Source organism: Hyla sarda, chromosome 4 (genome assembly GCF_029499605.1).
Source record: "Hyla sarda isolate aHylSar1 chromosome 4, aHylSar1.hap1, whole genome shotgun sequence".
In the NCBI taxonomy this organism is placed as follows: domain Eukaryota; kingdom Metazoa; phylum Chordata; class Amphibia; order Anura; family Hylidae; genus Hyla; species Hyla sarda.
This window is the reverse complement of record NC_079192.1, coordinates 174,776,512-174,790,671: the sequence shown is the minus strand read 5'-3', so window position 1 is coordinate 174,790,671 and position 14,160 is coordinate 174,776,512. Positions and strand designations below refer to the sequence as shown.

The 14,160-nt window shown below is 42.6% G+C and overlaps 1 protein-coding gene across 4 annotated transcripts in view; it reads right to left on the bottom strand.

Annotated features, from left to right (window-relative positions):
* Positions 1-14,160, bottom strand: part of MYO9A (myosin IXA) — a 182,646-nt gene that overhangs the window by 57,401 nt on the left and 111,085 nt on the right. For all 4 annotated transcript variants that reach the window (XM_056572794.1, XM_056572795.1, XM_056572797.1 and 1 more), the window contains 8 exons: positions 13,782-13,821; positions 13,453-13,575; positions 13,265-13,345; positions 5,607-5,717; positions 5,209-5,331; positions 4,946-5,095; positions 4,545-4,858; positions 2,715-4,457 (listed from right to left, as the gene is read on the bottom strand). In XM_056572794.1, coding sequence (XP_056428769.1) covers positions 2,715-4,457; positions 4,545-4,858; positions 4,946-5,095; positions 5,209-5,331; positions 5,607-5,717; positions 13,265-13,345; positions 13,453-13,575; positions 13,782-13,821 — 2,685 coding nt within the window. The remainder of the gene's footprint in view (positions 1-2,714; positions 4,458-4,544; positions 4,859-4,945; positions 5,096-5,208; positions 5,332-5,606; positions 5,718-13,264; positions 13,346-13,452; positions 13,576-13,781; positions 13,822-14,160) is intronic.

The following is a 14,160-nucleotide window of genomic DNA, read 5'->3' as shown; positions in this document are numbered from 1 at the left end:
TGCAGGATAAAACTTACCAGGAAAGGTTAAAGGACCTTAACATGTTTAGCTTGGAAGAAAGAAGAGACAGAGGGGATATGATAGAGACTTTTAAATACATAAAGGGAATCAACACGGTAAAGGAGGAGAGCATATTTAAAAGAAGAAAAACTACCACAAGAGGACATAGTTTTAAATTAGAGGGGCAAAGGTTTAAAAGTAATATTAGGAAGTACTACTTTACTGAGAGAGTAGTGGATGCATGGAATAGCCTTCCTTCAGAAGTGGTCGCTGAAAATACAGTGAAAGAGTTTAAACACGCACGGGATAAGCATAAGGCTATTCTTCATATAAGATAGGGCCGGGAACTATCGATAGGATTCAGATTATTGCGCAGACTAGATGGGCCAAATGGTTCTTATCTGCTGATACATTCTATGTTTCAAAGAAAGCCCTCACTAATACTTTACTGTTTAGATTCTCTAGCATCTTAGTAAGATCTGTTCACATCAGCATCATAACAATGCTGGATCTGTAGAACAACAGACACCAGGAACACTAATTAGCTGTTTGTTTCTGCTGATTTGGAGTTTTAACTGTAAAAATAGTGCTGCATGCACTAAATGTATCCCTGTCATTTAGAATAACTTTTGACATGTTACAGAGACACGTCAAAAGTTTTAGTTGGTTAAGGTCTGGTTGTTTAGACCCCAGCGATCTCTAGAAATAACCGAGAGAAGCACGCTGCTTAGCGCTTCTCTCCATATTTCCTGTAATCTCCATCTTCATGCATGAGATAAATTTATTTGACTTGTTTCGTGCAGGAGATCACAGGGAGTGGCAGAGAGAACTGCTCAGCAGCACACTTTTTCCAGCTAGATTAACCCCTTAAGGATTCAGGGTTTTTCCACTTTCGTTCTTTCCTCCTTACATTTAAAAAATCATAATTCTTTCAATTTTGCACCTAAAAAGCCATATGATGGCTTATTTTTTGTACCAACAATTCTACATCGTAATGACATCTGTCATTTTACCCAAAAATCTATGGCGAAACAGAAAAGAAAAAAAAAAATTGCGACAAAATTTAAGAAAAAAAACCATTTTGTAACTTTTGGGGGCTTCCATTTCTACGCAGTACATTTTTCAGTAAAAATGACACCTTCTCTTTATCTGTAGGTCAATACGAATTAAATGATACCCTATCCTACTAAAGTTTTTTTTTTTAAATGGGAAAAGGGGGGGTGATTCAAACTTTTATTAGGGAAGGGGTTAAATTATCTTTATTAACACTTTTTTTTTTTCACTTTTTTTTGCAATGTTATAGCCCCCTCTAGGGGCTATAACACTGCACCCACTGATCTTTTACATTTATCATTGTTATCCCATAGGATAACAGTGATCAATGATTCTGCCGCTTTACTGCTCATGACTGGATCTCAGGCACTGAGCAGTCATTCGGCGATCGGACAAGCAGGAGGAAGGTAGGGGTCCTCCTTGTGTGTTCCAGCTGTTCGAGACGCTGCAGCGGTCCCGAACAGCCGACTGACCTAGCTGGGAGTAGTGTACTTTCACTTTAGACGTGGCGATCAACTTTGAACACAGCGTCTAAAGGTTTAATAGCGCGCTATTAGCCACGGGTACCGGCCGTTGTTAGAGGCCAGGTCGACCCACTATGACGCCTTGGCCCCGTGTTATAGAAAGGGTGTGGACTCAGGGCGTACAGGTACGCCCTGAGTCCTTAAGTGGTTAAAGGACTTTAACAACTATAACTTGGAAGAAAGAAGGACAGAGAGGATATGATAGAAACATTTAAATACATAAAGGGAAACAACAAAAAGAAGTAGTGTCTGAGGAAGTGTTACTTTACTGAGAGAGTAGTGCACGCATGGAATAGCCTTCCTGCAGAAGTGGTAGTTGCCAATACAGTGAAGGAGCTTAAGGATGCATGGGATAAGCATGAGGCTATCCTTCATATAAGATAGAGCCAGGGACTATTCAAAGTATGCAGGATACTGGGCAGACTACATAGGCAGATGGTTCTTGTCTGCTAACACATTCTATGTTTCTATATCTAGAAATCATTGAGTATCTGAAGACCCAGACCTCACTATCATTTCAGCAAACTTTGCATAGGTCAACAGCACAAGTGATCTCCTGCTCCTTAAATCATCTTCTCTATGAATCAGCTGAGCTTTGTCCTGTGTCTGCAAGCAATACATGTCTAAGGAGGGGGTGGAGGGAGCCCCATCCACCAGCTGTGGGAGAAATGCAAATTAGAGATTAAGCATGAAGAGCAGAAATTTGCTAAAAAATAGTATATACAAGTTATATAATAGCCAAAAATAGTGCCCTTATTCATGTTCACACACAGAACAGCTTATACTGAACAATTGCTTGAAATGACAATGCAGGGGAACACAAATACCAAGTTCTCTCAATAAAAGTCACATATATTAGATGTGTAAGTCTGCAATTTGAATACCCATTACAGTATTTTATGTTTAGCTAACAATGACATTCAGTGTGGTAGATACACAGCATTTACTACACATACCTACAGTATTGTCAATGCTTTCATAAAGCTGCATATATAATTGTTAAATGGTCACATGGTAAAAATGGTCATGTGGTTGTAGAAGATTGTTATTTTTTGAGGTATTCCACTTTTTATACATCACCATATTTGTTAAACACTTGCATTGGTTCTACATCAGAAGTGTCAAAATATCACTTACTCTGAGTCACTACTAATATTCCCTTTGGGTGTAAAAAAGATGTTGGAATTCACAGTGCTGTGCAACCAAGGACGTTTCCCTGAATCACCAATGTCTCCTGTCACATCTTCTTTTGGAGCTTCCCGTAACTCCCTTTGGTCCAAAAACATGCTAACTGGACGGTCACTGTGCGAAACTAAGCCAGTCTTCCCTTTAACTGTTAATCCTTTGATCTCTGTCTTAGAAGTATGGCTCTTCCACTGTGTACCCTGTAACAGAAGAGACTGTGGCCTATCAGACTGCTTCTTGGTGGTACTCCTAGGTAGGTGCAAAGAGTTATCAGAGTCTCTGTTATGTCCATGTTGTTCCTGCAGTTTACGTTGTCTCTCCAGCTCCTGTTTTTCTTTGCGAATTTGCTCCATCATAAGTCTTTCTTTTTCTTGCTGTAGCTGTTTCTGCAGCTCCTCCTTTTCTTTATGAAGCTTTTGAAGTTTCTGAAGGACGGCATCAGAAGGAGCAACTCCAAGATCACTGTGCTCCTGGGTTCTAAGCATTCCCTGGTTTGGGACATAAAAAGTCGGGAGGCTACAGGAAAGTTGGGGCTCACGAGTGTGTGTCTTGTAAGGAAAAAGGACAGAAGTTTTAGCTGGTGCACTTTCTGACAGTTCATGTGCTTCAGGCTTTTGTCTCCAGCTGGATGAAGAACCCCAGGCAATATCAACTGCATTGGTTAATGGTGATGGGGGATGATGGGACACAGGGCACTTTTGGTTCTCAGGAGAAGCATCATTTTGTGTAGGAAGAGCTTTAATATCAGAGACAGGGGACATTTGAACTGTAAGACTTCGCAAAGAACTCTGAAGTGGTGAAGTAAGATGTCCATTGGATGAAAGATTTTCTTCTCTACCAGAATTTGAGTTTTCTCCAGAAGCACAAGGGATTCCATTAGAATGAGGTGACCCACTATGAGAAAGCTCTTGAGGACCATTGGAATGTGCTAATAATGGTAAAAAATTTGAGCTTATTTGGCTAGAGATGCAAGAACTAGGATACTCCTCATCGGAGTGAATTGGTGGTTTGTTGTAGGTAGTTTGAGTTTCATTCTTAGGACTTTTTGGCAAGTCTCTTGTGATGGAGCTGTCAGATTTGCAAGACTGGGTACTCATAGGTTCAGCAAATAAAGATACAGGCGTTTCTTGAGAAGTCAAAGAGCCAGGCATTTTAAATGAGTCTTGTAAAAGTTCACTGGAAATTTTAGGATGTCTATGCGTTGGAGAGCTAGATGGAGGATGGTAAGGTTCCTCAGAAGGCTTCACATTTTCTTCACAGCTAATAAGTTCCAAACTACCAAAAGATCCCTCACTTTCAGGGGTATCTGGAACTTTATCTAGAATTAATTCTGCAGACCAACGTCTCTCATCTGATGGAGACATACCTCCACTGCTACGTACTTTCAGCAATTCAAGACTAAACTGTGCCTGCTCTAGCTCTCTCATGCGACGGCTTTCCCTTTTGGCTCTGACCACTTTCCTTTGGTTGGGATCCTCTAAAGATTTAGGTCTCTCTCTAAACTGTACTTCATTACCCCTTCCAGGAAGTGTTGCACTTGGGGGGTTTGAGTGGCTGTGTTCAGAGATGTCTTCCCAGTGGCTAACATCAGTGTCAGGGGATTGCAGTGGTGACTTGAAGACTGCATTACTATTATCTTCTAGAGAAATGTCCTGCATCAAATGGCTTGGCAATTGTTGCTTCAATAAACGTACCCTGTGAAATTGAATAAAAAAAACATATTAGCTCATTTCAGAAGATTAAAACTTTTGCTATAACATTTTAAAGACACAAATGAATTACCTTTGCCTTGCTAGAACACCTCTAAATGCTGCTTGTAAAGTTATAATGTGCTTTCTCTTGCACTTATATTGTGTCCTTGCGACATGACTCCTCCAAGCAGCTTGGATGCATATTGCTGCCCTCTGCCTACGAAGCCAACATTTTTGCCAAACAGTCTGTATAATGGCAGCTGACTCCTTTATCTGCTGGTAGTCTCGTCTGGCTTTGTAGCCTTTCCACCATGACTGGATAATACAAGCAGCTTGGTAAAGTGACTCGTCTCTGGCCTGCACTTCCTGTTCACTCAATCTTTTCTTGTAATGTCTCCAGTATCTCTGTAGAAAAACAAAATATAATTTGCCAACCAACAGATAAATATGCAAATCACAATATGAAGTAAATGAGATAGGATCTATATCTACCTGAACTGTAATTGCTGCATCTTTAAGGTGCAAAAATCTCTTCCGCTGTAGCATGGCTCTTATCCAACGCTGTAAGAGAATGATGCGCTGTAATACTGTCTGATGTAGCATGTCTCTAAGCAATTGTCTCTCCTGCTCCTTCAGAAAAACCTAAAAGTAAATGAAATGAGGTTTAGGAACATTTCAATTCAAAGTATTAGTGCAAAGAAGAAAAACAGCAGTCAGTTTATTGCGTAGGAAATGTTTTAGACTATTCTGCTTACCATGGTTTTGCCAACTTGATACTGATCAGGGCTGTGACCCATCTTCCAAAAGAATTCCTGGATACTTTGGCGGGTAGAGGTAACATTTTTTGGCAAGAATACTGAAAACTGAGTTACAAAGTCCTGAAAGTAAGGTATATCAAAATTAGTATTAGTTTTATTTTAATGGTGGTGTTTCTTCATTTTCACTACAATGTAGCTTTAGAGAGTGCTGCAACAAACTGAACCGTTCCATGCCAGCTTGTAACAGCAGTAAGATAAAATGATAACACTGGCACCAATACAATAAAAACATGCTAACTATTAGCTTTCCTTTATATAAAGATAATGCTGTAACCGTTTTAGGGAATAAGTAGTTGGAATAGCAATTGTAATGTGTACTGAACACACAGTCAGACCTGAAAGGGGACCTTGCAGCTGTAGCCAGACTGGCGAATTCGGACAGTTTCCAGCATTCCTGTGTAACGGAGCTGTCTGAGCACCAGTGAGTCATTGAAACGCAAAGGCACCTGTAAAATGGAATTAAAAATAAATTCACACTGTAGCAAAGTTATAAAAAGAAAATATGTTTCTTATTTTGGTTGTAGTCAAGATCTCTTTATCACTACGTAAAATTTCCCATTTTTCAAAGGCTTTGCTTAAAACACCTGGTATTAAACCCTATGTTAGTTCTGACACTAAAATCAAGTATAAAATGTATCTTGCTTTCATAAATCTATAACAATTTTGTCATTGTGGACTGAAAGCAATGTAAAGTGAAGAAAAAGTCCTTAGAAGATGTAGCTACACACAACCCAGGGGTGTGGAAATTTAATTAAAAAAATACTTGTCCACTGGACTAAAATGGAGCAAAATCTACTTGTCTCTCATGACGATCCACTTTTTCGGACAAATTTTCGCTTTTACACTCCAATTTTTTACTCCTCGCCCTATAATAGTCATAAATACCTACTATAATGATACCTTTTCCTTTTTCAATAACATATTCTCCGAAGCAAAAAATTAATAAATAATTATATATATATATATATATATATATATATATATATATATATATATACACACACATATACATACACACACACATATATATATATACCTACATACACAGTCATTGTCGTATATGTTGGCACCCCTGAAATTTTTCAAGAAAATGAAGTATTTCTCACAGAAAAGGATTGCAGTAACACATGTTTTGCTATACACATGTTTATTCCCTTTGGGGGAGATTTATCAAAACCTGTCCACAGGAAAAGTTGCCCAGTTGCCCATAGCAACCAATCAGCTTGCTTCTTTCATTTATAACAAGGCCTCTGCAAAATGAAAGAAGCGATCTGATAGGTTGCCATGGGCAACTGCACAAGTTTTGATAAATCTCCCCCTTTGTGTCTATTGGGACTAAACCAAAAAAGGGAGAAAAAAAAGCTAATTGGACATAATGTCACACCAAACTCCAAAAATGGGCTGGACAAAATTATTGGCACCCTTAACTTAACATTTGGTTGCAGACCCTTTGGAAAAAAATTACTGAAATCAATCGCTTCCTATAACTATTTATCACAGAAGAAAGATATCAAGTCTATTTTTTCTGTGATAGAGCTTCCCATAACCATCAATAAGCTTCTTACACCTCTCAGCCGGAATGTTGGACCACTCTTCCTTTGCAAACTGCTCCAGGTCTCTCTTATTGGAAGGGCGCCTTTTCCCAACAGCAATTTTAAGATCACTCCACAGGTGTTCAATGGGATTAAGATCTGGACTCATTGATGGCCACTTCAGAACTCAGAAAACAACTCAACTTGAGCAGCTGATAATTATTGAAAGGATTAAGATTTTTTTATATAAGTAATTTACATATCTGTTTAACTTTCTGGAGCCACTCACTTCCACAACTGAATTTTTTTTTTAATTGGATGAATAAATGTTAAAGTTTTTTCCTGGAATACCCCTTTAACATTTACTTCATCCAATTAAAAATAAAATTCAGTTGTGGAAGTGAGTGGTGACATGTCACTCTAAAATCGAAGTGGCCATGACTTCACTTCAATTTTAGAGTGACATGTCACCACTCACTCCCACCACGTTATTTTATTTTTAATTGGATGATGTAAACGTTAAGTATTATTTTATTTGCACCTTGGGAGCTGGATTTTCCTCTTGTTTTGTGCCTGAATGCTATGGGGATAGGCGGATCCCTGCATCCGTGCTTCCATAATACCATCTGTCTGTGCCTGGAGTCTTCAATCAGTGAGTTAATCTATTTCCCTTCTGTACCTGCTAGTAGAATGATGTGCTTTACCAAAAAGCTCTATCTTGGTCTCATCTGTCCACAAGACATTTCCCAGAAGGGTTTTGGCAAAATGTAGTCTTCCTTTTTTTTGTCTCTGTGTTAGCAGTGGGGTCCTGCTGGGTCTCCTGCCATAGCGTTTCATTTAATTTAAATGTCGACGGATAGACTGCGCTGACACTGATGCTCCCTGAGCCTGCAGGACAGTTTGAATATCTTTGGAACTTGTTTGGGGCTGCTTATCCACCATCTGGACTAAGCTGCATTGGCACCTTTCATCAATTTTTCTCTTCTGTGCACGCCGAGGGAGATCAGCTACAGTGCCATGGGTTGCAAACTTCATGATAATGTTGGGCACTGTGGACAAAGGCAAATCTAGATTGTTGATATTTTTCCACAATTTTGGTTCTCAAGTCCTCAGACAGTTCTCTTCTACTCTTTCTGTTGTCCATGTTCAGTGTGGCACACACAGACACACAATGCAAAGACTAAGTGAACTTGATGCTTGAAACTATTTTTTTTCCCCACAATTTTGAAAGGGTGGCAATAATTTTGTCCAGCCCGTTTTTGGAGTTTGATGTGACATTATGTCCAATTTGCTTTTTTTCCTCCCTTTTTTGGTTTAGTTCCAATACACAAAGGGAATAAACATGTGTATAGCAAAACATGTGTACTGCAATCCTTTTCTGTTAGAAATACTTAATTTTCTTGAAAAATTTCAGGGGTGCCAACAATTATGGCCATGGCTGTATATATAAAATCGGTGAAGTGAAATTTAAATAATAAAAGATAATTTTGCAGCTTTGGTGGTTTTCTTTTCTACACCATTAAAATTGTGGTTGACCTAACATGTTATTTTGACACTTTAGGCCGGCCTGATTACAGCAACACCAGATTTGTATAGTTTGTCATGTTTTACTAATTGAAAAAAAATTCAGAACTTTTTCGAATGTTTTAATTGCCATTTTTTGACCCATGTAGCTTTAAAAAAAAAAAAAAAATTCACATACCATGCTGTATGAGGGCTCATTTTTTGCGCCATAAACTGTTTTTTGTATCGGTACCATTTTGGTATTGAAAGGAAAGGAGCCAGGAACCAGCGGGTGTCACAGCAGCACGGATGCAGGAGGTAGGATTGATACGGGAACCCAATGAGAGGGAAATCACAGGGATCTGCATCTCTGGGAGGAACAAAACTGTACCCATGGGAGCCAAGTGGCCTCAACACGCACAGCGTCATCAGGATGAACCGACATCAATTCCTCCATCTGACGTGAGTTGGCGACTTCCGCCATCCATTCGTCCAACGTAGGGGGGTCAACAGACCGCCACTTTCGAGGTATCACTGCTTTCGCGGCCTGAAGGAGGTGCCTCGCCAGAGACTTCTTGTATTTAGCCTGCGCCATGGAGAACATAAACAGTAGGGCTGCAGCAGGAGTGGGGGGGACACAAATCCCAGTGACCTCTTGAACAACCCGGAGGACCGATTGCCAGAAGGGGATGAGTTTGGAGCAGCTCCACCAGATGTGCGTCATGGCACCCTCCCCCACACCGCATCTCCAACACACACTGGGGACCGAGGGATACCAGCGGTGAAGCATCGCTGGGACACGGTACCAGCGAGTGAGAATTTTGTAGCAAGTCTCCTGGGCTTTGGTGGCCACCACCGCTTTATGGGTCAAAAAGAAGCATTTGGCCCAGGCTTCAGGAGAGAACGTCACTCCCAGTTCAGCCTCCCAAGCCATGCAGTAAGCAGGCACAGCATGCGAGCGCTGGGACAGCAAAAGATCATAAAGAACGGAGATGGAGTGGCGGGGGTACGACGAGGCCAGGCACAGGCGCTCAAAGGGCTGCAGGTCCCTATGTAAGTCAAAATGGGCGGGGATGGAGGAATAGAAATGGCGTAATTGCAGATAGGCAAAGGGAGCCCTGGTAGAGGAAGGGTACTCCTCCAACAAAACTTCCAAGGGTTTCAGGTGGTGCGCTGCTAGGACGTGTCTAAAGCGCAAGGGGGCAGACCGAGTAGCCCCAAAAAATGGGCCAGCAGAGGAGGCTCCAGGTGGGAAGTCAGGGTGGTCAGTGACGGGGAGGAGGGGGCCCATGCGGTCAACCAAGCTACTGTTCCCACGCACAGAGTGTAGGGAGGCCAGAGTGTGGCGAGTGGAGTAGGATGTAGGAAAGGCAGTCAGAGAAGCAGGTGACCAGGTCCAGGGGAGGGTGGATAAGGCCTTGGTGCATAGGTCCTGGGCCATGCACACCCATAGCTTGGATTCGGTGTTGTGCGTCCAGTCAAGGACCCGTGCATGTACACAGGCTAAGAAATATAAAACGGCAATCCGGCAGGCCCGCTCCACCCGACAGTTTAGGCCTGGAAAGGAGGAGACGGTTCAAGCGGGGTCTAGCCGATGACCAGACGAGCAAACCAAAGCAGCGTTGGAGAGCACGCCAGTAGGAGGAGGGGAGATGAATGGGTACGGTTTGTAGCAGATATAACAGCCTGGGTAAGAGGTTCATTTTTAAAATGCTAATTCTTCCAAACCAGGAAAATTCTCGTCTATCCCAGGCGGCCAGGTCCCGCTTAAACTGCGTGAGAAGAGGAGAAAAGTTAAGAGGGAACAGAAAGGACAGATCAGAGGGCACTTTCATACCCAGGTATGTGATACCCCTGGAGGGCCACGTAAAGGGAAAAGCAGAACGGAGAGAGTCCACTGCATGTCCTGGCAACGAAACATTAAGGGCCTCTGATTTGGAAAGATTAATTTTAAAATTAGACCAGGCACCAAAATCTCGAATTCGAGACATGAGATTAGGTAAGGAGGTAACAGGGTTCGAGAGATAGACCAGGAGATCATCGGCAAAGGCCGAACATTTATATTCCCGGCCTCCGATGGAGATTCCCTGGATGTTGGGATCGGCTCTGATGCCGGCGAGAAGGTGCTCCATCACCAGGACATACAGTAGGGGGGAGAGGGGGCAACCTTGACGAGTGCCGTTGCGTATGGGAAAGGAGTCAGACAGAGAGCCGTTAATCTTCAGGCGGGCCGTGGGGGAACTGTAAAGGGCCAGTACTTTAGAGGTGAAAACAGGGCCAAGGCCGATGTGACGTAGGGTCTGCGCCAGGGAGGACCAGGAAACACGATCAAAAGCCTTCTCGGCATCAAGGGAGTAGAAGACTGAGCGTAGTGGATCAGATCAATAGTCTTGATCGTGTTGTCCCTGGCTTCCCTCCCCGACACAAAGCCGACCTGGTCAAGATGGATTAGGGAAGGGAGAACGGAATTCAGACGAATCGCCAGCAATTTGTCGTAAATCTTCAGGTCTACATTTAGTAAGGAAATGTGGCGGTAACTACCACAGACCTGGGGGTCTTTTACGGGTTTGGGGATAACAACTATATGTGCCAGCAAAGAGGCGGGGGGAATAGGATGCGATGTGGAAATAGAGTTAAAGGCCCGGAGCAGAAGAGGGGAGAGGGCGTCTAGAAGGGTCTTAAAGAATCTAGCCGTGAAGCCATCTGGGCCAGGACTCTTCCCGCCGGGGAGGTCACGAACTACTGCGGCTAACTCTTCCAAAGTGAAGGGGGCCTCGAGGGCTTCCACCTCCTCCAGGGGCAGGAACGGAAAGGCGAGGACTGTGGAGGGAGAGGGTCGGGCGGGTGAGGGAGGTTGTACAGGTCCGAGAAGAAGTCAAGAAAAGAAGAGGCAATGTCAGGGGTGGTATGCACCACGTTACCAGTAGGGGAGCGTACGGTCGGGATATGAGTCTGGGCTATTTTAGCGCGCAGCGCCCTGGCCAGCATGCGACCGCTTTTGTTGCCAAACTCATAGAATCTGCTGCGACCCACCTGTAGCCAGCGACCCCATGACGCCTCCAAGAGGCGCTTAACCTCTAGCCTAGCAAGCTGCAATTCTCTGAGGACCGTTGGAGAAAGCGAGCGCTTATGGGAAAGTTCTAGCGAGGAGACTAAGTGAAGGGCTTTCTGAAGGGCAAGGGCCCTACCTCGTTTTAACCGGGAGCCGTGTTTGATGAGGACACCACGCAAAACGCATTTGAGCGCCTCCCATTGATAAAAAGGAGCAGTAGAGTCAGCACTGTGATCATCCATAAACGAGGAAACAGTTGTGGTCAGATCAGACATGCAAAGGGGATCTTGATCTAACGTTTTAATCGCTATTTAACTTTTTTTTCTGGGATATTATAAAATTTGCAATTCTGTGGTTTGGTATTTTTATTTTTACATTTACGTCATTTACCGTATGGGATACATAATGTTATATTTTAATAGTTCTTAAAATTACGCATGCAGCGATACTAAATATGTTTATTTTTATTATGTTTACATGTTTTTATATACGAAAAGGGGGTGATTTGAACTTTTAACATGGAATGGGTTAATGTGCGTCTTTTAAACTTTTAATAAAACTTTTTATTTCTACACTTTATTAGACTTTTAGGAGGAATCATCATTAGATTCCTCATACAGATCAATAGAGTTCTATTGAACTCCATTGATCTTTGTGCTCTGCGATCCATTGATAGAGCCTAGTCCAGCCAGGCTCTATCATTGACAGAGCCACGGACACCAGGGAAGCAGATGTAAGCCCTCCGGCTACCTCTATAGTGTATCTCCTCCCCCCCGCGATCACGCTGCGGGGGTGGGCGCAATCCACCCCACTAGCGGCGATCTAAAGGGTTAATAGCCAGCCGCTGCGATCGCCACATGCTGAGAACAGCCGGGGGCTGCAGAGCATGGAGCGGGCACGAGTCCGAAGCCCACTCCATACACCCCTCTGAGGGCCGCCGTGCTTGTCAGGACGGAAAATTTCACCTGCCCGGCACCCGAAACTGCATTTAACGGGTGACGGGCGATAGAAATTCCACCTCCCTGCAACCACAGTGACCATAGTGATCAGCAGGAAGGCAATGTTCTGTGGAACTATAGAAGTTTGTGGTTAAGGCTACACATGAAATTTTGTTATATGTGCCAAACAGGAGGTCCACACCACATGACCTAGAGAATTATATTTTGGGTGGAGAGAGTCTAATGTCAGTACAGAAGACTTAAAGTCCCCTTTTCAAACAGTGGACAGAAAAATACACTCATTGACAATCACATGCTGCACCATGAAGGAATTGATGGAATCAATTGAAACTTTAGATAAGTTTAATGTCAGTTGGGCATGGAGACATACATGTTCCATAAGGCATCCTGAGGCACATTTGCCTACAGATGTTGCAGCTGGGCCTGTAGATTCTGCACACTCCTAGGTTGCCAAAGATGGCTGTGCATATATATCTAATTGGCAATACATTTGCTGATACGGCAGGCCATAGTATTTCAGTCTCGGAAACCCTTGCTGTTTGTCCAATGATGCACCACTGAGTAGCTTCTGGACGTTGGCAAGAAGGGGTTAACAGTACATACTCTATGTCTGTGCCCCTTTGTCGCATATGGGAGAACAGGTAGCGCCATGCTCCTGAATCCCCACCTGAAAAAAAGAAGAAAAACCTAACTAAAAAGCCCTTACTATAAAATAATAAAAAAGATCAGGTTTGGAGAGCACCAGACTTGTGTCTTGCCTCCTACTGACACTAGCTAAAACTGATTATCTCACTTCCAGTGGGAGGGTATATCATGCCAGGGAGGTGCTGACTTTTTTTTCCCTAGTGTCAGCGCCTCCTAGTGACATATAACCATGGTCTCTGTGTCCCCACAACGAAGAGCGACTGAGAAAACATTTATTTGCACACTAGTCTGTGAAGGTTTACCTTTTCTGCATTAGAACGGATGCATTTCACAAAATAAGGTTCAGCCTGTCCCAAAGTTTCCATCAGCTTGTTTAAAGATGCCTAAAATAAGGAAAAGCAAAAGGAGAGCCTATAAAATCTCCTGGCATGGGGTATACTTGAAGAGAAACATTACAGAGCCAGTAAATCCAGAAATAAAATTTTGTTACCTGGAACTGTGCACTAATACTTGGCGGCTTCTTCTTCTTATGAAGATGCAGCAAGGACTTGGTAATGCGATCATGAAGTGTGAGATTAGACAGATGTTTCAGAGACTTCACATCCAATAGGTGCTATGGTTTCATGCAGAAATAAGAATATGATTTAACATATGTAATTGTAAGTGAACGCAATAAACATTTAGTTTCAGTAATTAATAAAAAATTTAGTTTCAGTAATTATTTTAGGCAACCACAAACTGAAATGCAAAAACGTAAAGAACATCTTTGAGTAGTACACAACCACTGAGCTTAAAGAAGCTCACTTCTTATTTACTCACCTTAGGAAGAGCAGGTTTAGATTTTGTGCTCCTGTTTCTCCTGTGAATAAATAAAGAAAATAACCTTAACTACTCCCCTTGTTCTTAAAGCATACCTGTCAGATCCAACAACATTTTTTTTTTTTTTAATATATCACTCAGTACCTTATCCTGGCCATGTACATCTAATTTTCATGCGTCTAGCACCTTTATTTATTTTTTTATTATACTTTTAATTTAGCTCACTAGTCTGAATTCCTCTCAGGGAGGGGGCGTGGCCTCATGGTGCAGGTCTCCGTCCCCTCCATCAGTATGCTGTCTGCTCACATCTCCCCTAGCATTAGCAAAACTACAACTCCCAGCTTGTCCTCACTGACAGTAGCGGGACACAAGCTGACAG